Here is a 26,805-nt window from a genome sequence, read left to right on the forward strand (position 1 = left end):
TAACTAAAACTTCAGATTTTTTTTTCTCTGAGGTCTAAAGCATTAGTACTTTTTGTGCTTACAAATCTGAAATATTGTTTCATGACTCTGATTTTAGTTCAGAGGGCTGGAAGAACTAGCTCTGATTTTAACTCAAAAGTTTTTAACCACTTAAGCCCCGGAAGATTTTACCCCCTTCCTGACCAGGGGGTTTTTTGCGATTTTTTACTGCGCGGTCCGCCGGTCACACGCCTGGACTCCTCTGTGAACGAGCCGAGGCGGGCGCACGCCTCAGCGGGCGCGTGCTCGCCGGCTTTTGGCTCAAAACCCGGTGACAGGCTAGCGACGTAGATCTACGTCACTCTGCCTTGCTGGGGCTGACTGGCGCAGTAAATATACTGTGCGCAGTCGGCAAGCGGTTAAAAGATTAGTGCAATTTTTTTGGTTCAGATTTTTATTTAATCACAAAGAGTGCAACTAGAAGATGATGACATGAGGGTCATTTACTGTAGAGATTTTTGGAAAACAGACTTTGCATCAGCAGAATGATGCTGTGCTATTAAATCTATTTCACACATTTACTAGCTGAATTTCGGTATGTGTAACTGTTTACCCAGCTACAGATACCTGGACTGGAAGATGCAGGAAACTGTACAGCTGAACCAAGACGTAGTAGACTACAAAAATATATATTTCAACTGAGTATTTAGCTGCTTGCCTGGAGTTTCACTTTTAACAGAAGACAGATTTTAATCCTACCTGTAAGTATTTAGTAAAATATTAAATAAATTATAGCAATAATAAAGACTAGAAAAACCCTCACCTTTACAGACATAAGGCACGCTGCATCAGGTGATTCCAAAAATAAATAAATATATAAAAAATAAATATATAACAAAAACACAAATATAATAATCTTTTTTAAAAATCGCTGGTTTGCTGAAATGTCTTCGGACAATAAACCGTTTCTCAAAATTGTGCAAAAAAAAAAAAAGACTTAAAAAAATGTTTGCAATAGTCTTCATATTGCTGGTTTGAGATCAGAATGGAGCAGGGTCATATTGTCATCCTCAAGCATACAGAGTCAACATCATCCACTAAAAAGAAAAATAATTACATTTGTTAGTCAAAGTCATTAGCTTTAAAATTTAATTTAGATTTACAATTTTATATATACTATATTTATCCTCTTTTCTTCTGTAAAATAAAATCACAATTTCCAGTTGGGATTTTGTCAGTTATTTTTCAGACGTTTTCTAATTTTTCCAAAAATGTATTTTCTTTGAGCTGTGTAAATAAGTATGGGAGCCAGAAAAAGGATTTTTAGATGTTACCGCAATTTGTTTCCTCACCTATATATCCATTTTTTATATATATAATATACACATTATATATATATATATATATATATACACACACACCCAAACACACTTTTTTCTGAATGTAAAATTATTTGACCTGGGAAAACGTTTTTTAGTCTTTTTATGTTACCATCTATTCGAGGTCCTCATATTTAAGTCAACTTGTTAGAACACCACTGTTTGTTTAACCTACCAACTTTTGCACTTATCCTGGAATGGCCATACCAAAACCTGCTACAACCTAAACTGGAAGATGCCATACACCACAGGTAACATACCAGGCCTAATACTGTACCACTATCCCATCTGCTATGTACTACTTGAATGTTTAGCTACCTATATACAATATTATGTGTTGGGCCCCAAAGCAGTTGCATTTCTATGGTTTGCCTGGTTATCACTATAGATGCCGAGGAGGTGACATATCTATCTAATAATGAAGTGTCCAAATCATGTAGCTTTAGCCTTTAAATTATTCACAATACTGCAACCATTCATGCTAAAATGTTAATGCCTTAATACGTCAATACAGCCCCTGTGCAGACACATAACACTCGGTCTGTGCTCAGATCTTTCCTATAGAGGGCCATTCATCTTCACCTTTTGACTCGATAAATTGAAAGTCAAAGAAAAACACAGTTATTAAGATCCACTAATTATACCGTATGAATCACGCAGACACTAATCACCGTTGAGCTCTGCACTTTAGACTGGGATATATTCAGCCCTTGTGGCTTTCCTGTGACATCGCTAAAATATCCTACATTACTTTGCATGATCCGATATGTCAGAAACACATTTAGAGGATTTATGAAAAGCATATAATGTTCCGCTATACTATTACCAGTAGGTTGAGTTAAAACTTTAAGCTGGTATTAAAATAGAAAAAGTTCAGAATCGCTTTAAAGCATTTGCTGCCAAGAAACAATTTGATTGCCATTGACAGGGTTAATAATTAAAGTGGACCTACCATCAGATACTAAATATATATTGTCACTATGGCTTCATACATGCTATGTAATGTTTACGTTTCACATGTCCAGGTATTGGTAACCTCTCCCAGAGATCAGAGTACTCCCCCTGACAATTCTCCAGGGTCACCTTCTATATCCTTGACTAAGATGCCAGCTTACAGATAACATGATCTTGTCAATCCTGGTGACTGTGCATGTTCTTGGTTATATTCACAAAAGTCAACACACACATCAGTCCCTGCTTCAGCCTCTCACCTTGTGATGTGCTACAATGTTACAGTGTTGCACTCTGATAATTGGGGGAGAGGAGACTAAACAAATGCTTCCTCCTACCTGCAGCAAACTGATGGCATCATCTCAGAGTCATTGATTTTGTCTTTTTAAAGACATTAGGTGAAGCCTATCTAAAACATATATTGTTGATCTGTATTGTAATATGTTCAAAATGTACTCATGCAGACTTGTATATTTGATAGGTCCACTTTAATTTATTTTACGGCCCTGTAAAGCTAAATAAGCTATTGCCTTATTGGTGTTTTATTTTGTATTCGTCTAGATCTGTGGTTTCCAAACTGCAGCCTGGGTCCAGATGCGGCCCTTTGCTTGCCTTTTTTGGACCTTGGCCACTATTTCTTCTTCAGACACCAACAATGGGAGCATAATGCTTGACACTGACACCAACAATGAAGCACTACTCCTCCCACTGACACCAATGATGGGACACTATTCCTCCCACTAACACCACCAAAAAGGGCATAATTCTTGCTACTGACACCAACAATGGAGCACTATTCCTTCCACTGAGACCAACAATGAAGCACTGTTCCTCTCACTGACACCAATAACGTGGCACTATTCCTTCCACTGACACCAACAATGTGGTACTATTCCTCCCACTGGCACCAGTGATGAGACACTAATTCTCCTACCGGAACCAATGATGTGGTAGTATTCCTTCCACTGACACCAATGATGGGCACTATTCCTCCCACTGATAGCAATGATGGGGCACTATTCCTCCCACTGACACCGGCGAAGTAGCACTATTCCTCCCATGGACACCAATGATGTGGCACTATTCCTCCCACTGACACCAGGACATTTCCTACTCCCAATGGCCACAGTCCAGCCCCCATAAGGTCTGAAGGACAGTAAACTGGTCCCTCGATTAGAAAGTTTGGACACTCCTGTTCTAGTGAACACTTTTAGACAGTGATTGTTAAAACTCGTGACCAAAATATTTTACTAAACACCATAACCTAGTCATGTATTTGGGACAAATGAAAAACGCAAAGCTATTTAATGGGATACTGTTTTGCACATTCAGAAATTGGGAGACACTAAGCTAAAGCTTTAGTTAATTGACCCTTAGCTTTATTATGCGCTATGGTTTTGCACACATAGAAGCTTGGGGCAGCATGTGAAATCATTTGACTATATAACTAGAAGCAGAGGAGCCCCCAGAGGAATGCACATCATTAAAAACAATGTTCCACATTGTCTACAGCACCAGTGAAAGATTAATATCCAGAATTGCAAAAATAAATTAAAAAATAAAGTGTGCATACCTCAGCCTCCTGGAGATAGATCCCTTTTCCATCTTGACTTAAGTTTTTAAACATCTCTGCAATCAAGAGAAAGTTTATGTAAGCAGATTTTTTTTTCATATTAAAGAGAAAGCAAACAGCAATGGTGACCAACCATCCATAGCAATCAACCAAATTTCAGCATTCATTGGTGCACAGCATGCAGCACAATGAATGGCAATGGCCACTTTGTTGCTATGGGGCCCCCAAGAACAGCACTCAATACCTTGCTTAAAAGAATAAAATTAATAAATTGCAAAATTGAGTCAATGTCTACTCAAAGCTTTTAGGACGGTTAGATGGGTGATTGGGTGATTTATGGTACATCATTTGAGGTTTATCCTTCATGGAAATCATAGTTCCATGTTAACTCCTGTTTTAACCAAAGGAAATTACCCTCCACCATCATTTAGAACACAATATACAAGCTTATTTAAAGCCCAAACTTTTTGATTTAAACCTCTGTTTGATTTTTTTAATTGATGTACCAATCATTTAAAGCAGCCTTACTCAAACTTTTTACTGTTGGGGAACCCTTAAAAAAATGTTCAGGTCTTGAGGAGCAAATGTTAAAAATAAATAAACTTACAGCTAATGGTACATTAGCATAATCAGTAAGTTGTAGAACATTTTAAATAAAGAATTTTATAATCTGGCCTACCTAGCATATTTGACACCCAGGGTAGATCATTTTTATCTCCCCCTGCGCAATACAACATTTTCAGTAATAATTTTGAAAAAAAAAAATCTGTTTCTTTACATTAGTGGTCAGTATAGAAGTGACCCTTTACATTGGTGGTTGCCTAAGGATCTCTTAGCAAGCACAGGAGGAACTCTATGGCTGGCCATAGATGGATGGGTTTCCCTGAGCCAGACGCAATTGAGTTGGATGGAGGAATCGCCCCGCTCTGTTATTGCAACTGATTGGCAGAAACAGCCATATAGTAGATGAATCCAAATTTGGCCAGTCCCTGGTGAACCAGCTAAATTTCTAGCCATCTATGGCCAGCTATGGCTTCCCGAAACTCTGGTTGAGAAAGGCTACTTTAAAACATTTGATCACTTTTAAACATTTAATCACTTTTGCATGATGTAATGGTTCTGAAAGCACCCATCTGACCCTACTATTAACAAGCAATCATATAGTTAATCAGAAAGGAGAAGGATTGATTGGGTTTAATTAATTCATGCACTTTACTAACTTGGATTGGCAGGGATTTATTCACCAAACAACTTGACTTGCTTAGATTGATGGATTGATTGCGGTAGAAATTGCACTGGATAGTTGAGTAAAGGGTCAGTCCACCCAATGCTGATATTTTAGTTTTTAATACATCTTGGAGAGTTAAACCATCTCAAGGTTCCTTTTCTCAGGGACTCTTTTGGTGAGATCTACACTGAGCACACCTGCTGTGCCTATTGATATTACAGGTATTGATCTGGTGCTGGCAATTTATGCAGCGCTTTACATATAATTTGTACATTCACACCAGTCCCTACCCTCAAGGTGCTTACAAGCTAAGGTTCTTGAGGTGTTCCCACAATTATTTGTTTTATATATTTTTGAGAATGTAACAGAAGGAACTGGAACGTACAAGGGTGGGCAGGAATACCCAAAACTCCTAAGTGAACATGAACAGAGAAACTCCTAGGTTGACATGATGTGGAGAGTGTCAGAAATGTTGGCAGGGAGATCTTGCTGAAGGAGTACCCAAGACGTATACTGTAAGCAGCTAGAGATAGGGGCTAAAATATTACTATTGGGTAGACTGACCATTTAAATTCACACATACTTTAGATGTGTGGCTAACATGCCTTTGATAGCAAAGCAATTGGACTGAAATATCATTGGTAGGTTTACCCTTTTTTTCAATTTCGTAGGTTTATGCAATAAAACAAAGCTAAGTCCAACCTCATCGTGAAAAGTGCAGTAAAATATAGAAGCCATTCAGAGATAGAACCAATTACATAGAAATATATTTTTGGCTACTATGAATTTTGGTAATTTAAACTTCACTGTTGAACTTTGCAGTGATTTATTGAATAAGCTCTTTGACTGTGCCGCCTTCAATAAGGCAAAGCACAAAGTGCAAGACATGCTATCAATTACTAACCAATTAGAACCCTTTTTTTCATGGTTCTGGTGGATATACTGTAAACTGACTAATATGATTGGCTATTATAATTAATAGCATGACTTTGCTCTTTGCACTTTATATATAAATAAGCCTCTTAACATTTCCTACATTTTCCAAAAATCTCATGAATGTCCCTTCCCCACGTCATACCTGTACCGCTGGTGGGCGGTGACGATAGTACAAAGTGGGGTAGGGGCTGGTGGAGGCACGCCCAGATGATCGTAGAGCCGGTGGCAAGGACAAGGTTCGGCGAAGAGAACGAGACCCTGCAAAGGGGAGGAGGAGCACAGCTTGCATTAGTAAATAATGCACAGCTGCCAACAACAGGGGGCAGTACTGCTCCCAATTGACTCCTCCCTCCCCCCCATGGAACCGCTGGCATTAGCCTGCAGACGATAATTCCCATCAGACTCCAGGCCTTGTCTCCTGGTTACCATTAATTCAGTAATTTTGTATACCTAGAACTGAACACTTGCAAGAGATCTCATTAGACAATAGGACTACTGAAGATGATTTGCAGCAAATAGGTGAACGATATGAAATTTAAATGAATGTTGGATCATGTCCAAATAGCAAAAATAATATCCAGGTTGTCATTTAAAGCAAACTCCTACAAATTTAAATGCTAAGTAAAAAAGAAGGTGGACTGTAAAGAATTTTAAAGCTCAGCTGAACTTTCAGTTTAAATCAGCTAAATACATTCCAGGTGCAATAAATCAAAAGATGGGCAAAGATGTAACATTTGTTTAATTGGCAAACAGCCACATCCTTAGCAGAAAAGTCTCCCCCCTGCCAGCACGCTGCAGAGCAGGCCCCAATCAGCAAATATCATACTTCTTGCTGATTGGAGAGTACTAGCTCAGACCTAGCAGGGGGCATGTCGGACCTCTGCAAAGAAGCCAATGCATCCACACAGAGAGCAGGGGTCCTTCTCTGCAGCATGCTGGCATGGGTTACTCTTTTCTGCTCAGACTTTCTAAAGAAAACCAACTGTGAGGGCTCATTTAGATCTTTTTTAACATTAGGCAGCTGCATTGTCCTGCATCAACGTGCATTTCCTTTCTGCATTGACTTGAGTTATTGATGTACGTTTGTTGACGCTTTCCAATATATTTTTGAATTGTAGAGGATAGAATAAGCCGTTGACCAAAGCTTGCATATACCTGTTGCCAGCACATCAAAACGCATGCTTTATGTGTTTTGAAGCATTGCCGTTGACTTCTATGGGCCTCCCAATGCACTAAAACGTAGAAATAAATAAACCGTTTGTATTTTTATTAAAAAAAACATGGGTAGGGAGCAGCGGGGTGCCCCGGCAGCAACAAATACATTCAAAGACCGAGGTGGATGGGAACATCCACAATGTACAATCAGACCCGGCGGGTAGATTCAGCCAACCTGAAACACTTACAAACAGTAGCAGAGGATCGTAATCTTGGAATGATGTTGACAGCTTTTGCAGGGAAGAGTGGGAATGCGGCCTGGCGAGTCTACACCCAAATGGGAGGAAAATGTAGTCCCTTGCACTTTCCTCACCTCTCAGTAACCTTTCCCTGCTGCTATGAGTTGTCCATGCCAGGCGGAGAACCTGTCCCTACACTAGCCACTGGCACAAAGTGTGCCAAACCTGGGATCCAGAATCTTAAATAGGCAATGCCCTGATCTAAGCGTGCCACTGAGGTCACGTGGAGTGCCAGCATCCAATCGGACAGCTGGAGCAAAACAATGTCACCAGCACACCAAGGATCTCTGGAGTGGATCCAGAGCTTTAATCAGCGATCACGTTTCGGAGCTATGCAGGACCCCTTCATCAGGCATGAGATGAAGGAGTCCTGCGTGGCTCCAAAAACGTTCCAATCTGCTGTAACTCTGTAATCGCTAATTAAAGCTCTGGATCCACTCTGGAGATCCTTGGTGTGCTGGTGATGTTATTTTGCTCTGACTTGTTTCCAGCCGGTGGTCGATTTAGCACCCACTTCTATGCACAGCCATTTCTACAGCAACGTGTGCGCTGGAAACAATTAGACAGCTGTTCCCCTGGTGACCGCAGGAACCCATAGAAGAACTAAGATCATTCCCCCTTCTGCATTGCCTCTTCGATCAACCGCCATCTACAGTAGGGAGTACAGACTGCACTTGCTTACCAGCATTATTTTATATAAAGGGGAATCAATACACATGTATTTTAGCGCACTGGAATGAGTGCATTATATGCAGTAGTGTAAACGTGCTCTAAGACTATACTTGGGGAAAGTATTTAGCTGATTTGAACTGAAGTTCAGTCCTACTCTTTAGAAAATAAACTTTTAACAGTTCCTTTCTTACTCATTTCCATTATTAAGACCCATCATCCTTCTCACAAATTATGATGAAAATATAATGAATAATAAATATAATAAAACAATATGAAATAAAAAAAAAAGATGAATAACAATAAACTGTTCATTAAGGCAGTGCTAAGAGTACTGAGTATGCGCAGGAATCTATAGCAGCCAATCAGTCTGCTGAAGTCAGCTGTTTGCAGATTAGCTGCAATAGGTTATGCATTGTTCCTTGATGCAAGCACGGCTCTCCGACACTTACTGTATCTGAGTACGACTCACAAGCTGACATTCTGAGGTCATGGATTCCTGGTATAACCTGAATATCTGCACCCCAAAATAAATAGTCTCTTCTGTAGTATTCAGTGACTGAAGTATTACTTAAGGTCCTAAATTATATTCACATGCTTCTCTTAGCCACCATTTATCAAGTGTGCCCCCCCCCCCCTTCTCTTCCCACATCCCAGGAGAGAAGAAAGCACCCGGGGCGATCAATGCTGTCCCATGGTCATGCTGTGCTTTGACGTACCTCCATTGATCTCCATCCTCAGCATGAGGCAGACAAAATTCTCAAAATTGATTTTCAGAGAGGAGTTGCCATATCGCAGCGCTATTAGGTTGTAAAATTGATGACTTAATGTTACTCCTTTTGGGCAAGAGGAAAAAAAAAGAAGGCAAGAGAGTTGGAATTAATAATAATAAAAGGAAAACATAACAAAAAGAAAAATAATAATGTGACTGAGGCTATCTATTTCTAACTATGTCTGCTATTAAATATAGACCATTCAGTACTATAGTAAAAGAGCCAGCCGTAACATATGCTCATGCTTACAGCCACAGCAAGCCCAAGCATTTTGTACTCCTATGACTATTAAAGTCTCCTCTCTATCTAGAAATGCATGCTGAAAATTGTAGTTACTCTAGGAAAGTTTTCTATTCTTGGGTTGAGCATACACTATAGAACTTGATTCAGGTATCTCCTTTAGATCTACGATCAACTATGTTGTGCAAGTCCTGGCTGAATTGATACTAATGAAATAGATTGCTTAGTTATGTCCTCTTAATACATGTGCAGTGTTGTATATCATCCCTCTGAAGAATGATTAGTGATGGATCACTTTTCAGGGGCCTTTGACAGGCAGCTTGGAGATGATGGGATTGATTTACTAAAGGCAAATAGACTGTGCACTTTTGCAAGTGCAGTCGCTCCAGAGCTCAGTAAATGAGGGGGAGCTTTGCTGACTTCCATCGTCCAATCATGTGCAAGCAAAAACTCATTTTTTAATTTTCTTTGCATGTGATTGGACGATGGAAGTCGGCAAAGCTCTCCCTCATTTATTGAGCTCTGGAGCAACTGCACTTGTACAAATGCACAGTCTATTTGCCTTTAGTAAATCAACCCGATAAGACACTTCCTCGATTCCTGATACAAATACCTGATACCTCCTCAATGCAAAAATACCTGACACAAATACCTGATACCTCCTCAATGCAAAAATACCTGATACAAATATCTGATACCTCCTCAGTGCAAAAACACAAAATAACAGAGGCTCAGGGAAATTAGGAGAAAGCTATAGCTCAGTACCAGAAGTTTTTTTTAAACTAATAGTTCATTGACAGGAAAGCTAGCCAATGCAATGAAAGGGCTAATATAATGTTTTATTCTCAAGGTACATCCTGGCAAAGATACAAAGTAAAAGAAGCTTAAGGCATAAAAGGAGAAGGCTACTGCACAATGCTAGTAATCTATACTTGACAATAGACTGGCAAAGAGGCCAATTGACGCGTTTTACCCCTATGGGCTTTCCCATAGAGATGGCAATCACATTTTTTGGTTGTGGAATAAAGTTGGTTTTATCTAGTGACATCATTTTTGCTATTACTTGGTTGATTGCAGTTTGGTTCTATGTTGTTATAAGCAGGTTTTGCCTTGCTTCTGAGTTCTGCAAAGTGCTTGCCTTTGCAATTCATTATTGACTTGTAAGGGGCAGAAAAGCATTTCAGACATAAGCAAATTTGGAGAAATCTGAATGAGACATTAAAGCTCAATTCCAGTTCTGTATATGTTGTAATAATCAGCCTTTGTTCTGGCTCTGCCACCTACAGATTTGTCCTCTCTGTGATTCAGCATTGATCCTGTTCCAGGTTGAATGACACCCAGCCTTACTTAACTCCTTTCATGGAGTGCAGGGGGTCATTGACACCACATCGCCTTGCACTCACAATTTAAGAATGCAGAAAGCAGTGCTTATATTCTCCAATTACCAGCACTCTTGTATCATTGAGTAACTTCAAGCTCCTTGCCAGAGAAGAGGTGAAGATGACTCTGTACATCATGTGACTGGCTTGAAGTTTTTGGGAAAAAAAAGGGGTTGGAATAAAGCTATAAAGGGAAACTATAATGATTTGGTGGTCGAGCTTACCCATTTGAATCGATTTTTTGGGCTTATACATTTTTTAAATTAAGGATGTCAACAATAACAGACCACATATTCTTCTCATGGCAGTCCTTAAAGGGACAGTTGACGTAGAGCACCAGCAACAAGATAACAATCCTTTGGTTGCAGGAAGCATAACCAATCCACCAGCCATATCCTTGTGTTTGACTTTCATGAAGGTGAATCATAAGAAATTTTACCTTTCTCTTGTACGGCAACTTGGAGGTCACTGAGTTTCAGAAATCCCGATCTGTCAATGTCTCTCCTTTGGAAAATCTCCTATGAAAACAATGAGATTACAAGGTTGGAATTTTTTTTCTTTCTTTTTTTCGCATTAAAAATAGAAATGTTTTATTCCGAGTGGAGTGAGCAGTGCTCATAAATCTCAATTTCAGTCTGAGCAAACAGAACATTATATAATGCATCTGGGAAGATTAGCTGGGATTGACCTTATGATGGTTGCGTGTTCTACAAGGGTAAACCTCGACTTCCTCTATTACTCTGAGAGCGAGGGGCGAAAGATAAAAGATTATTTATGTCACCGATGCCCGTGGTGGGTATATCTTCTGATTTAATACCGCAAGGACCTATTTATTACCTAATTGCATCATAAACACTGGCTGGTGTCAACGGTACCATGATTGTAATTAAAATTCTAAATGTACATTCTGGGCAATATGCAGGCTAACAGGGTATATTAATGTAAACGGCACTGTAGCGTAATTCTGTTTACTTGAAAAATCAGAACAGAAAGCCAAACTTTAAAGTGAACAATTATTTCTCTACAGTTATTAAAGTGTAACTAAAGGCAAAATCCTTTTTTTTTTTGTTTTGGATATCGTAAAGAGAGAATAAAACGCCTGTCAGTCTTTATCGCTGTCTGTGCCCCTCTTAAGGAGATTCACCCTCTCTATTTGTCCTGTCTACAAGGGATGCACCAATACCTATATCTGTATCAGTGCTGATGCTAAGCATTTCTCTTACTTGTGAAAAGGCTCCCAATACCAAAACCGATGCTCTGCGATGTGACTCCTGTCCGAATCGCATGCGATTTCCCTCACCTTCCTTCTTCCTTCCTTCCTTCTGTAATTGCCCCCCTGCCCGACCACACTGATTCCTTGTGCTGCTGGGGCCCCCCCTGTGTGCCTGGGCCACCTACATGAGGACTGGTGGCCCCCCTCCCCCCCATCAGCGGCCCTGTATATAATATGATCTGCCATAAAATCAGCAGAAAATATCTTTTATAGATAGTTGACACAAGAAAAGGGTTCCTGCTGGAAGATATCCCCTCCCTTGCTGTTCTGGTAAACAAATATAATATTTTGACTCTCTTTTCAATTTTGATCTAGTGGTAATGGTCACCAGCACACATAGAGTGAATCTTTCTAGGGACACAGACAGCAAAAAAAAAACCCCAAAGAGATTCAAATTACTCCTTGTTCACTTCAAAACTTAAAAAAAAAAAAAAGATATAATGATATATTATTATTATTATTAAAATAACAATTATTGGAAAGACATACACTTGAAAAATATTAGGGATGCACACACAGTACTTACATGATATGATAGTAAACGCTTCCAGAGGTTGTGAAATTCTATCATGTTCAGGGTCCCAGATGCGCTGACCTGTATCATGAGTTAAGGCACAGAACCTTATGGATATGTGAATAATTCATTTAAATGAATTAATTACTGAAAGATTGATGAATAATAGGCTGATAATGGGGCAATTTCTCCCTAAGCCTGGCTACACAGCACCTGTTAAAGTGGAATTAACTGACAAATAAAAATTGCGAGCAGACAGGCTCCTGATGGCAGAAGAGACATGCTAGGTAGAAAGGTGGAGTCTAGCTTTAAAGTAGATGTAAACCCAATCACTAAAATCTCATATACGTTTTAGCATGTTAATTTCATTTTAGGAAGTCTCACTTCCATTTTTTTGTCTGTGTTCTGTTCCCCAAGGGCCAGAGTACTATGGGGGAGATTATTTTTAAAAAATGGTGCACTACCAATTAGCATCTAACTTCAGCTTGCTCAATTAAGCTTTGACAATAACACCTAGACCCTGATTGATTGCTATGCACAGCTACACTAGATTCTGTACATTTTAGTAGATCTCCCCCTATGTGTAGTGTAATGCAGGCCATACACTATACGAAAAATTGCTCAAAATAATTTTCAAAATACGAACACTCGGCCGTGAGAGCAGACAATCGTGCCATCATGTAATGACCAAATTTTAATTAATAAATCGTTCAATGGACATAAATCAATCATTTTTTCTTTCATTTTGTCACATATGCCTAGTGCAAACAGTTTAGGCGAGAAACACATTAACCATTCAATTTATCGTTCATTCGGCAGAATTTACCAAACTGTTCCCTCGATTTTTCAGCTCTGAAAAGTTAAAACCAATTTTCTATTTGTGCCCATTACCTGGACGAAAAACGAACAAATGACAGATTTTCGAACAATTTTTCGGCTAGTGTATGGCCAGCATAAGGCTAGTTGTGAGGTCAGACAGGACACCCTTCTCCCTCCATGGCTGTCTGACAACGCAGCTAGCAAGGAGACAGCTTGATAAACAACACTTTACTCCATCTTCAGGCACTAGCTGCGTTGTCAGATGGCCTTGGGGGGAGAAGGGGTGCCTTGTCCAACCTCACAACAAACCTTAGACAGTACAAATAAAGATGGGACAAAGAACCACATATACTTTGACTATGGGGGAACAGAATACATTAACCTCTTGCCGACCTCATAAAGCCTATATGTGGTGGCATGGAAACAGCCACCACACATACATGTCCATGATAGAATGAGGTTGTGTGCTCCCAATACAACGGCTGAGCTGTCACCAAGAATTTTGATTGGGAGGCCTTGGGATGGGTTCCCAATATTATGACCACTGTGGGAACCAATCACAGTGGTCATATTATACAGAAGCTGTACCGTTTCCCAGGTATAAAGCCCATTTTAAGGGCATTAGGGGGTTATTAATAGAAATTAGACTTCTTTAATACTTGTTTTCAATGTTTGTAAATTTGCAGCATTTACTAAAAGAATGCTTGATGATCCTGACATAAAGAACCATGTTCAGGAATTTCCTATTATATGTGATGAAGCTCTGTCCCCACCTCCTGTTGTGCTCCCGGGTTGTCACCCTATAACATGGGCTTCTGCTAGAGACTACAAGTGGGCGTTTCAAGAAACATTAAAGGAGAAGTACAGCCAAAGCTTGTTTGGCAGTACTTCTCCTGTGGATCACAGGAGTGCAGTTCATTCTGAACTATTGTGACCCATTTTCAGCTGACAGCGGGCTGAAGCCCGATATTGGCTGATGTCACTAAGCCAGTCCAGGAAAGATTGCGACCATATGGTTGGGATCCGCCCACATGCCTGGACTGGCCCCTGGCTTAGCCTCTCAGTGAGCATCTGAGAGCCTGAGTTGGCCGTTGCCCGCCCCTCCACAGCCGAGCGCTCCAGTGAACGCAGGGGGGGCAGAGCAGAGAGCTGCTGACTGACAGTCACCGGCTCTCTGCTCACAGAGCTCTGAGAACCGAGTGATCTGGGGTGTTTGATTGCTCAGTTCCCATTCTTAGAGCTGGCGGGGGACAGATGCAGCATCAGACCAATGCTGCATCCAGCTAGGTAAGTATTCTAAAAAAAAAAAAAAACAATCCCATACTTCTCTTTTAACGATCCACTGCTGTCACCATTAGGAAACCCATCTTGGAAAATTGTATGCAGCTTTTAGAAGGTATGAAGGAGCTATAAAGAGGCTGCAGAAAATCAGCAGCACTGAGGGGCAAATAAGATGAAAACAAGTATTTTATAAAAAATAGAAAAAAAAGAAACATGGCTTTAGTGTATGCTTAAGTTCAAAACCCTCTGCAGTAGATACTTGAATTAGAATCCCATAAACCGTCCATTCTCTGAATACCCCAACTAATGAAAAGCTGCGTTCAGTTCTCAGAAAAATAAAAGCGTCTATGATTCAGTGTAATGATTTCACGGGGCCCTGGGGCATCGTAAGGAGTTCACAAATCAAAGCATTTTCGCAAATCGGAAAGGATACGTCCAACTGAGCCATAATGACTTTGCAGGCGTCTAAGCTAAACTTCACCGGAGCTTGCCTTGCACCTAGGAGAGAACGCACAGATCCACATTACGGTTTCGTCACAAACAAATGATTGCTAAATTAATGTGATCGCATTTAAAACCAACAAAACATAAAAGGCTTGTAAAGGAAAAGAAGCATCGGCCGGGGATCTCACAATTAAATGTATGATAGACTGATGAACAGCTGCGCTAGGAGCAGGAATCAGGCACCAGGAGACTTGTGTTTGTTCATAAATCAAGATAATTAGCTATTATTGAATTGTTACAAAGCAAGATCAATTAAAGGAACTTTGACTTAATAAGTGTGTTGATAAATTTAGAACTTTGATTGGTGTCTACGAGTCACAAGGGATTCAGGCAGGGCTGTAGGAAGACATGATGATGCTCTTTGGTATAGGCCCACCCAATTTTTCATGTAAGCTGAACTCCCACTTCTCTGCTTGCTCCGCTTCTGTACTGAAATTGCTTACTCTGATTTCACTGCACACTGTGAGCTTCTCATAGTTCAAAGAACCACCCCAGCCTTACTGTGCCTGGTCCATCTCTGTTGGATTTCAGTTCTTTCAGTTATAGCGCTCAGTATCACATGTGAGCATTACCTAGGGTGATGTGCATACAAATGCAGTCATCCTAGGAATTCCCACTCCTCCAGATTGACATCCATCCATCAAGGCATTTTGATATTGGATAACTCCTAGGAGTCAACCCACTACTTGCATCAGGACTGAGAGCTCTTGAGAGGAGTACTGAGGCAGGGGGCTGTGATGTTTTCAGGAAATTATGTATAGCACCCTGCCAGCCCTCGCACCAGCCATGATCTGTCTGCATGGCATAGGGAAGCACAGAGACTAAGAGATGATGTCACTGGGTCTAAAATATGTTTAGTGTGCTTGAATGGTGATGTTCTTCTGTAAAGGCCCCACCCTTTTTTTGCATAAACAAAAACACAAAAATTCCTATTGGATGCCGTCTAAATCGGGCAGTTACCACAATGTGAATAGGCTATTATCGTTGGACCAAGGGTGAGGTTAAGGAACTGATAAATTTAGGGTTGGTCCATTGTTTCTACCTACATAACATAAACCTTTGCTTAGTGTTCAAGAAGGGTACATGACAGTGGTCTCTAATTCTCATTCAACCTTTAGAGGTCCCTTCAAACTCAACAGGATTCCCTAGCAGTCTCCTGTCTATTAGTTACATAGCTACAGTACATACAATATATTACTAAAAATATTGGGAAGACTGTCTTTACACGCACATGAACTTTAATGGCATCCCAGTCTTAGTTTGTAGGGTTCATTATTGAGTTGGCCCACCCTTTGCAGCAATACCGGCTTCAACTCTTCTGGGAAGGCTGTCCACAAGGTTTAGGAGTGTGTCTATGGAAATGTTTGACTATTTCTCTAGAAGCGTATTTGGGAGGACAGGCGCTGATGTTGGGGAGAAGGCCTGGCTCACAGTCTCAGCTCTAATTCATCCCAAAGGTCTTCTATTGGGTTGAGGTCAGGACTGTGCAGGCCAGTCAAGTTCCTCCACCCCAAACTCACTCATCCATGTCGTTACGGACCTTGCTTTGTGCACTGGTCCAAATCAGTTGGTGGAGGTGGGATTATATTGTGTGGGGTTGCCTTCAGGGGTTGGGCTTGGCCCCTTAGTTGGTCTCATCTAATAGATTCGCCGCCTTCAGCAATCCCAGGTAACATTCCCTCAAATGGTCTCATTTGGCATAAACAGAACCTCTAGCAGTTGCTTGCACCATGACAGCAAAGAAAATATTCTCTAACAGGAAGTGATATCACTTTTTGAACACTTACTTGTCCAGTTTCCTTTGTTCAGCAGCATCTGTAGTTGGGAGACATTTATTTCTGGGTGCTGAGAGAAGAAAAGGATAGAGTTTCGTTTTTTTTTTTTTTTTTATCGGTACTAAATTCTTAATAATGTCAGCAATACACTTTAACTTCCACTTTTGCTTTTAACTAAAAGCACAGGGGCTGATTTAAAAAAACTGGAGAGTGCAAAAGCTGGTGTAGCTGTGCATGGTAGCCAATAGGTTTCCAACTTCAGCTTGTTTAGTTAAGCTTTCACAATAAAACCTGGAAGCTGATTGGCTACCATGCACAGCTACACCAGCTTTTGCACTCTCCAGTTTTTAGAAAATCAACCCCTATATGTCCTACTGTATGTGACCCCCCCCCCCCCACAACATTCAACCTAAGCTATTTTGCCCTATTGCCTTGCCAAGGGCAGTCCTTTGAGGGCAGTCCCCACTCACATGGCTTAAAGGGGGCGAATGTGCCCCAAGAGCCAGAACCACAAGGTACCTTTCCCTTTGGTTCCCCCCGATAACCCCATAAAATATGCCCTCTACTGATCCCAGGCACCTTGACTGAAGGAACCACCAAATCAATCATTATGAAATTGTGGTTATCTCCAGATGTTAGATTTTTATGCAAACAAGCATTAACAAGGGAATACAGATACTATTTAAATCAATCACAAGACTCTCTATAGCTTAAGCAAAATAAGAATATCTTTGCTTTCTGTTCTTGGGTGTCCTCAAGCGCTCTTCAAAGAAGATAACATGCTGAACCCAATAATGCAATCCTGTTTTAGCGCTTGCAAAATATTTGGATTGGATCCAATATCTGCCATAGTTTATAGGGAGTTCTGCATCAACTACTGCTTGGCACAAGTATATGCTTATTCTATGTACCCAAAACATGCAATCGTCTTAATAATACTGTATATCACACAAACTGCAACATTTCTGTAAAATGTCTCAAATAGAGATTTTTCTATTTTGATGCGCATGTCACAATTCAGTAAGAGCATGCATTGCGAATTATTGTTTATTTGTCACAATCTGCCAAATTTTAACATCACACGCCTGACAGTTATTGGGCTCATTGTGACAAAGACCCATTGTGTGTATCAAGTCACATCCATGCATTGGTGCAGGAATCATTTGGGACTATCTTGCCATGTTATGATCTTTGTTTTAAATATCATTATCAGTGAACTGAACAGTTCTCAATAATAACTGGAAAGTCAGTAATTCTTCTTCTTACCTTTTCAAAATACCTGGAGATAACAGTTTCCAGCTCATCCTGTTTCTCAACAATTTTCTGTTTTGAAATGAAGAAAAAGATAATGAATTGCTTATTTCTGTTTAAAACCTCAGCAATTGTTAAAGATACCCTGTTGCAAGACCTTTATTTTAACATAAATATTTACATAAAATTGTATGTACATGTAAAATATTTATGCATGTATGGACCTGAAAAAGCCTCCCTTGTGTAGACATACAAAATCCCTGACACTACTATTGGGTGCCACCATCTTGGATGTAATGTCAGTAGCCCCAGCAGACTAAGAGCTGTCACTCAATTGACACTCTATAGCAGCCATTCTCAGCAAGGGTTCCGTGGAGCCCTTGGGTTCCTCTACAGGTGTCTAGGGAATCCTTGACCTGTGGCCTATTACCATCCATGTGGTGGCGCTTGCTTAGTTCCAGGACCAGTGCCACTTAGTAGAGCCAGTGGCATGACACCGATTATCTTTTTATCTGCCTGTAAAAGTGGCATTTTCATCAGCACTGTAAGGGATTTTCCCACTAATCACCAACATAAGGGATATTTTCCCCACTGATCCCAAACAAATTGATTTTAGCAAGGGTTCCTTAAGACCTCCAAATTATTTAAGGATTCCTCTTGGGTAATGTTTGAGAAAGGCTGTGTTATAGTATTCCCTGTTCACTCTACTCCTGGCAGCTACATAAAAAGTTAGGGTGGTGAGGGGGAGGGGGAGAGGAGCTGGGCCATGAAAACACCACAGCACTCTGTCTCTTTACTCCTCTCAAGAGCCACCAGTCCTGATTTTAGCAGTAGGGTAGTTCTTTGGGGAAGTTATGCAAATATAGAAGTGCTTTGATAGGTGGATGTCAGTCTGGAGTAGTGGGCCTTCCTAGTCTGACTGCATTTGAAAGTAGACCACCCTATGTAACACCCACATGTTATGTTGACACTCCATTGCTGAAACTGGAATCCAGTGCATGCAAGGGGTGGTGGGGGGCAAGGACAGTAAGGGTGGGGAGGTAAGCCTGGCCTCCAGCCAGGAGATGGGGCAGGCAGGGGTCTAATTTGTTGCAGCCATTAAAGCACACTGTGAGAAACGCGCAGTGTGCAATAAAATCAGCATTTTCTTTTTTACAGGAGAGAAGCCTGTACAACTATGCAAGCCTGAAGGGAAGGCTGGAGTTCAGCTTTAGCTGTGAACAGAGCTTGTACTGTGTAGTCACTTAACAGTCCTGCGTAAAAACAAAGCTTCTTCTTCGCAGTATCCTCTATACTCATTTTCTGCTGCTGTATGGACACATTACTGTCTTACAGATGGACAAAGGTGCTGCACTCCATCTATTGGCAGTGATGTCGTAATAGACCGGTACAGTGTATTGATAACAGTGTCCTATTAAAGGGTTTGATGATTTGATCCTGGACTTGCTGGCAATGTAAGCTCAGTCTTTCTCCCCATTTATGACAAATAAATCTCTGATGTAATTCACAGCCCTTTCCCTCCCTTATATAACATCTGTCAACTGCGACATGCACAAACTTCATTAAAATGCTAATTACAGTAGGATAGTCTGCAATCAGGGAAGCTGGCCTGTCATACAAGCAGACAGATTCTCTTCTACTCGGGAAGAGTTCTGCTGGAGCTGAATCTTTTTTAAATCTCCCCGGAGTTTGAATTTAAGAGCTTTTTAAGGGGTTACATGGAATGGCAGGAATAAATGTGTTTGTGTATTCTGCTCTGCTTACCTTGCAACATAGGACAGGGCTGGGGTTCTCTCCGTGTTCTCTGTAATTAAAGCAAAGGTGTGTTATATTTACTATCCTGAACCAGTATGTCTTAAAATAAACAAATACATAATAATAATAATGCTATTAATAATACTCCTACTAATAATAAGGTGTTCACCTATGACAAAAATGGTCCTTTATTTCAAGGAACCTATCAAGCTGGAGGCTCTTGGCTGTCTAAGCTGAGGCTACCAACCTGTCTGTCTTTACCTCCAATTCAGTGACAGCTGTAAAACTAAAGATTTCCTATCACCAAGACAAATAAAGTGGATAAATCTCCAAAAAAACTGTCATAGGTTCTAGCCTTTTTCGCACTCTATTAAAAACAACCATAAAAAGTTTTGGCTTTAGGTACACTCTAAGGGTGACAACACCTATTTTTGCGGAGAAGAGGCTTCACTTACTCTAGAAGGTGTTTCCTGGAGAAGACCCTCAGGATGAATTCACACTGCTGGTCAGGCTCTGCCGTTGAGGGGACAATGACGTAGGATCCTGGGACCAGGTGGAAGTCCTGGGTCACTTCCCTCTCATTAATGAAGACACACTTGTTGTTCACAGGGCGGCTGTGCAGGAAAAACTCTTGGGGAAGACGACTTCTTCTACCTTGATACTGTGCAAAGAAAAGGTAACAAGATATAGACCCATATGGACATTACAAGTCACAGACAATTATACCTAAATGATATGTCAGAAGTGTAAACTATATATTGTCTTTTTCTTAACTATCTGCCAACCCAAAAGGGTTACTTTTTTGGTGATGCATAAGTGACAGGTACCCTTTAATGATAGGTTCATATCTTCCTCTGGATCAGTTATAGGTTTAGGGTTATAAAGGTGCAAGGGTTTTTCTTTTTGTCACTAGTCGTATTTGCGCTTTCAGCGCAGGTTTGAATCTGTTTAATAGGTGCGATGCTCAGAACTTTGATGCACCTGGCTGCAGTGGGTGTGTTTGGGAATATCTCTGCAGCATTACATCAGTTGAACACAGGAGGTTCACAGATCCCCGGAACATCAACTAATTAAAAAAAACACTATGCATCTCCACAAGTCCTCGTTTCCAATCCTATGTGAAGTGTGTTTTAAAGCTTTTCTCTAGAAAAGACATTTTAGTGCATGGGGTTGGGTAATATCAGAACTTCCGTCTTCTTGTTGGGGATATTCACTCTCACTATTTGTCCTGGTGACCATTGTTACCGGACCAGAAAGTGATGAGAAATCCAATTTTACAGTTGTCACCAGAACAAAAAGTGCAATCGCCCAATGGGGACACCTGTCCCATATGATAACTGTTCAAGAAGGAATTTTTCCTTCACCTTAGAGATTTCCTCTCCCTTGCTGTTGTGTCTCCAGGACAGTAAGTCAAAGGAAAGCTAATTAATGGGACATGGGGAGAAAAAAAGGTTCTAACCATTCTCCACTGTATCCAAGACAGAAAAAGAAAAACATGTTTTGGCTACAAATCTATTTTAACCACTTTACGACTGTCCGCCGCAGTTATACTGTGGCAGGCAGCCACTCCTGGGCAAACCGCCGTAGGCATGCGTCGGTCGCACGCAGGGAGCTAGGGGGCAAACGCGCGCCGCCGGCGGCGTGCTTCCGCCCCTGCTCGTCAGCAGGGAAGCCGATGCACAGGTCAGGCAGCTCTGATTGCCGCCTGACACCCGTGATCGTTCCCCGCTGAGAGAGAAGAATGGTCAGCTGTTGTAAACACAGCTGACCATTCGTCTTCCTGGAATGATCACAGAGCACCTGTGATCCTTCTATATAGGTCCGATCTGTCCGCTGCAATGTTGCAGTCCTGCAAAAAATCGCAGATCGCCACCATTACTAGTAAAAAAAAAAAAAACAATAAAAATGACATAAATCTTTCCCGTAGTTAGTAGATGCGATAACTTTTGCGCAAACCAATCAAAATACGCTTATTGCAAAACATTTTTTACCAAAAGTATGTAGCAGAAAACAAATTGGCCTAAAATGTTAAAATATTTAGATTTTTAGTTATTTTTTTTTTTTTTTTAGAATGTTATATAGCAGAATGGGAAAAATATTGTTTTTTTTTTTTTTTTCAGAATCGTCGCTCTTTTTTTGTTTATAGCGCAAAAAATAAAAATCGCACAGGTGATCAAATACCCCCAAAAGAAAGCTCTATTTGTGGGAAAAAAAGGACATCAATTTTATTTAGGTCCAGCGTCGCACGACCGCGCAATTGTCTGCTAAATTAATGCAGTGCCGAATCGCAAAGTATGGCCTGGTCATTAAGGGGGCAAATCCTTCTGGTCCAGAAGTGGTTATAGCAAACATTTAATCTGCTTATATTATTATATTTCATCTTCCCTGGTCCCCCCCCCCCCCCCATGATTCCAGTGAATGAAAGGAGCAGGCTAGGGACAGTCAGGCTGGGAAGGACACAACTAGATGATGCTGGACGTCCTACAGCAATGAAATGAGACGCGCTCTATCTGACTTGCTGCAGGTTCTAATACACTGTGAAAATCTCACAATGCAAGGCAGATATTAACACAACAAGCTGCCTTAAAGTGTAAGCTCTTGGGCACCTTTTGTGTTCATGTTGTACTATTTTTTGTGTGTTTGGTTTCCAATTTCTCCAGACTGTAGAATAAGTTTCCTCTGCATTAATAAAGATTACAACTGAAGACAGCAACGCCGTACGTGAAAAGCCCCCCAAAGTCGGGAACCATATTTTGTTTTTTTTTCTTATATGTATCAACATCACAGGCATGCAATATAAATGAAAAAGACTCCGGTTAGCGATTCCGGTCAATAAGAGGATTTATTATCCTTCTCGGCTTACAACCAGCTACGCTTTTCCAACCTTCACCATTAATCTCACTGTTCAATAAAACCTGCATTTGACCCCTCCGAGTACTGCCATTGCTTCTTTTTTTTTTTTTTTACTCACCAACCACAGTGGCGTTCATCAAGTCGGCTCTGCCTTCGTCGTTGTGCCCTCAGCCAAGTGTGCAATTACACATAATAATTATTATTATTAAATGATGACAGAGCTCTGAAGCATGGAGTCAAGAAAGCAACTGCTTGACGCAATCCCGCCTGCCCGGGGTAGACTAATGCTTTGTTTATATCAGCTGCTCAGCGGCATCAATTTTTTGGCAATAGGAATGCATTACTCCATTGATTTCAACATTACTGCAAGTGCTCAGCTAACAGAGCTCTGTTTAATAAGGAGCTCGGCTCAATGAGAGTGTAGGAGGCCGGATTTAAAGGATAGCCCTGCGTCCCTTGAAAATTATATATACACTATATTACCAAAAGTATTGGAATGCCTACCTTTTAATATGTAAATGTAACTCTAGGCAAGTGTAAATATGCATAGTGGTGTTTTATATATACACTATATTGTCAAACGTATTGGGACGCCTGCCTTTACACACACATGAACTTTAATGGCATCCCAGTCTTAGTTTGCCAGTTTGAAACTGATCTTACAGTATCCAGTCAGCTTTGATGAAGAAGCAGAAGGATCAGCATGACACCTCATCATTTAAAGGGTGATGGAAATAGTAGCACAACCATAGCAAATCTAGTTTACTTTGAGCCTTTGCTTGCAGTTAGAATGTCCAAAACAGCTATAGAGGAGCCTGGGGACAATCGTATGCTCAAGTATCACAGCCCCATGCAAGCTCTGGTCACTCCAAATACAAAGAGCCACATGGGGCTTGCTTGGAATTGTAGTTCCATAGGGATCTGTGCAATGTACAGTATGTTGCCTGTTTATGCTTTAAGCGTGTTCCTTGTCTGCATGCATTCATTTTTTTCTCTTCAAAGTAAGTTATGAAATGTCAAGGGTACTCACCTCAAGTGGCACCTGCAAGAGAAGAAAAAAATAAAGACCGATTAGATTATTTTTATAATAGTATAATATAATAGTAACAGTGCCCCCTACAGGAGGACATAGTTTGCACCATTCAAGGCATAAATTTAGCATTCTCTAAAAGAGGACCTATCACAAAATATAAAATACTCTTCCATTGATGTTACAGCCTGAATAGTAAATGAATCATAATGTACAGTTACTGTTATACACAAAGTCAAATGTACAATTCCCTCCTCCTGGCTCTATTACATCATTGCTACATCTAAGTGGTGACTCCAAATGTCTTATGGAAGCTTGTAATTCATTCTGGAATATATTCTGCATTCACAGAAAGCTTCTCAGGAACACAGTCAGCATGGTTCCGCCAGTAAGTAGATAGCTCAATAAATCTCTACAGGGATAGTGGAAATCCCCTATGAGCTGCTACTGCAAAAGGTGTCCCTATTGGAAGTTTTCCACACTATTCCTGTTATGGTGACAACTGTAAAATGTTCTTCTCCATTATTATCTGTCTCAGTAGTAATGGTCCCCACAATAAAAAGAGAGGGTAGTGGCAACACAGACATCAAAAAAAACTTGGCCGGGTTCTAACCCTTAAAAAACCTCATACAAAATGTATGGTCTATACATTTTAAACCTGAACTCCAGATAAAACAAATATTGTCTGATTACAAGAGCCATGTGTATTCTTAGATGACTCTCAGTGTGCTTCGTGTATTTCTTCCAGATGTGTGCAATAATCCAGTGTAAAACTTTGCCTCTAGACATGTGCGATTCGTTTCACTTTGCCGTATTCAAATCGAAAAAAAAATCTAAAAATTTAAAATTCAACTGATTCAAAACTTATCAGTTTAAACATTTAGAATTGAAAAAAATGGTATTTTAAAGAAAATTTGAAAAAAGACATAAAATTAATTCTAAATACAAATCCCGAATACGAATTGAACGAATCTAACAAAACTAAATAACTGGATTAACGAATCTAAACACATTTTTTCATCATGCACATGTCTATTTGCCAGAAGCTTCCTGACCGATCACCGCTGCTCTCTTCTTGTGCAGGCTGACTGGTCCTGTCTCCGCCCCCATCTGTAGTTTTCTCTAGGCAGCCTGTAGTGGGTGGGGTCTGCTGGGCCCCTCCTACATCTCTTCTCCCTGCATAGGCTATATATACCACAGTGATTATGTCACTGCTGATTTAGAAAGGTAAGTGGATTTATATCCTGTGTGACTATTGGGGGTTAGATTTAAATAAAAGTTTTTTTGTGTCTAGAGTGTAAAGTAAAGTTACATTTTCTGAGTAAAGTGAAGTGAAAAAAAAAAATAAAAAAGTTTCCATACCATAAACACAGAGATCCCAATGAACCATGGCGGGCACTGGTTGCGGTGCTTGTGGTTCTGTTTCTGGAGAAGGGACACCAGGACGCTGCAAGAATTTGTGTATTTCTCCATGTTGTCTCCCTTTAGTATCTTTAGTCGGTACTGGGGGTTCTTCCAGTATGAATCTATATAAAGAAGACAGAAATGAATCCCCTAATACAGTGACACAGTGCGAGACATCGTTTCTAAAATAACATTGTCCTCATTCCTCAGTTTCCCCCATGCACATATGTAATTATAAACCAAGGACAGATATTATATATGTTCAAGTTAAAAAAGATACCTGTTGATCCTGCCAGAAATGCAGTGCTGTACTGTGCAGTCTGTGGTGTTATAAGCACTGTTCAGACTACAGAACACCCCTCCCATGTTATGGAGAAGAGGCAAAGGGGAGGTGTTCTGCATACCAGCCTTTCTCAACCTTTTCAACACAGAGAAACCTTTGAAATAGATTTCTGGTCTCGGGAACCCCTGCTAAAAATTTAAAATCTACAACTCATGATCAGGGCTTTTTTCTAAGAAAATAGGTACAGAAACTCAACCATAACCCCCCCCCCCCGCCCTTTAAACCGCATCAAATAGTGGGTGTGGTCAAATTTCACTTAAATACCAGGAGTGCATTATGTAGAAAGTGCAGAGTTCAGGGGGAGTGTTTACATACAGAATGCAGAGTTCAGGGGGAGTGTTTACATACAGAGTGCAGAGTTCAGGGGGAGTGTTTACATACAGAGTGCAGAGTTCAGGGGTACGTTGCATACAGAGTGCAGAGTTCAGGGGTGCACTGCATACAGAGTGCAGAGTTCAGGGGTGTGCTGCATACAGAGTGCAGAGTTCAGGGGTGCGCTGCATACAGAGTGCAGAGTTCAGGGGTGCGCTGCATACAGAGTGCAGAGTTCAGGGGTGCGCTGCATACAGAGTGCAGAGTTCAGGGGTGTGCTACACACAGAGTGCAGAGTTCAGGGGTGTGCTGCATACAGAGTGCAGAGTTCAGGGGTGCACTGCATACAGAGTGCAGAGTTCAGGGGTGTGCTGCATACAGAGTGCAGAGTTCAGGGGTGCGCTGCATACAGAGTGCAGAGTTCAGGGGTGCGCTGCACACAGAGTGCAGAGTTCAGGGGTGTGCTACACACAGAGTGCAGAGTTCAGCCTTCTTCCACAGCTGCTTACCTCTACATCCCCTATGCACATCACACTTTCACCCCTCTTCAGCTCTGACCTCTGCATGCAATCCCCCCTCCACTGTCCCTATCCTCTCCCCACCTCCTAAAAGCTCCACCATCTTCCACATGTCTTACTTTTGTTGCTGTATTAAGCTGAAGGACCTGAGCAAGAGGTGGTTGAACTGAGTTCCACCAAGTTCCAGCTGAAAAAAAGCCCTGCCCATGATACATTAGTGTGACAGTCAGTGGGAAGAATGCTCCTTACTCTTGTCATCACTGGGAGGAATTACCCTCTTACAGATAGCTATAAGGAACAATGATATCATTGGAAACTTATCTGAGAGGCAGAAATTGCCCATTGCTCAAGGAACCCCTAGCAACCTCTGGAGGAACCCTGGTTGAGAAACCCTGATCTATACATACAGTACAGTGAGTGAGCATTGTCACCCTAGGATAGTAAGTGTGTTTTTGGCAAGATCACCAGATGAAAAAAGGAAACAAAAGCTGAAAAAGAAAAAAAGAATACAGACACTGCATCTAAGGACAGGTAAGCCAACATATAGTTCAAGTTAATGCTCTCCAGACACTTGAATGTCCAAGTTGTGATGATGTCACTTCACCATGGCAC

At 40.8% G+C, this 26,805-nt stretch overlaps 1 protein-coding gene across 1 annotated transcript in view; it reads right to left on the minus strand.

Moving 5' to 3' along the window:
* Positions 1–978: 978 nt before the first annotated feature.
* Positions 979–26,805, minus strand: part of CAPN14 (calpain 14) — a 56,471-nt gene continuing 30,644 nt past the window's right edge. Inside the window, exons 11-22 of the mRNA XM_082252139.1 lie at positions 24,979–25,142; positions 23,617–23,628; positions 20,189–20,394; positions 19,743–19,782; positions 17,994–18,050; positions 16,740–16,797; positions 14,882–14,946; positions 12,361–12,429; positions 11,001–11,079; positions 8,889–9,005; positions 3,883–3,938; positions 979–1,076 (exon numbers count right to left, since the gene is read on the minus strand). Of these exons, the coding sequence (XP_082108265.1) occupies positions 1,050–1,076; positions 3,883–3,938; positions 8,889–9,005; positions 11,001–11,079; positions 12,361–12,429; positions 14,882–14,946; positions 16,740–16,797; positions 17,994–18,050; positions 19,743–19,782; positions 20,189–20,394; positions 23,617–23,628; positions 24,979–25,142 (950 nt within the window). The 3' untranslated portion in view covers positions 979–1,049. The remainder of the gene's footprint in view (positions 1,077–3,882; positions 3,939–8,888; positions 9,006–11,000; positions 11,080–12,360; positions 12,430–14,881; positions 14,947–16,739; positions 16,798–17,993; positions 18,051–19,742; positions 19,783–20,188; positions 20,395–23,616; positions 23,629–24,978; positions 25,143–26,805) is intronic.

This window comes from Pelophylax lessonae (genome assembly GCF_965119305.1).
Source record: "Pelophylax lessonae genome assembly, chromosome: 3".
Taxonomy (NCBI): domain Eukaryota; kingdom Metazoa; phylum Chordata; class Amphibia; order Anura; family Ranidae; genus Pelophylax; species Pelophylax lessonae.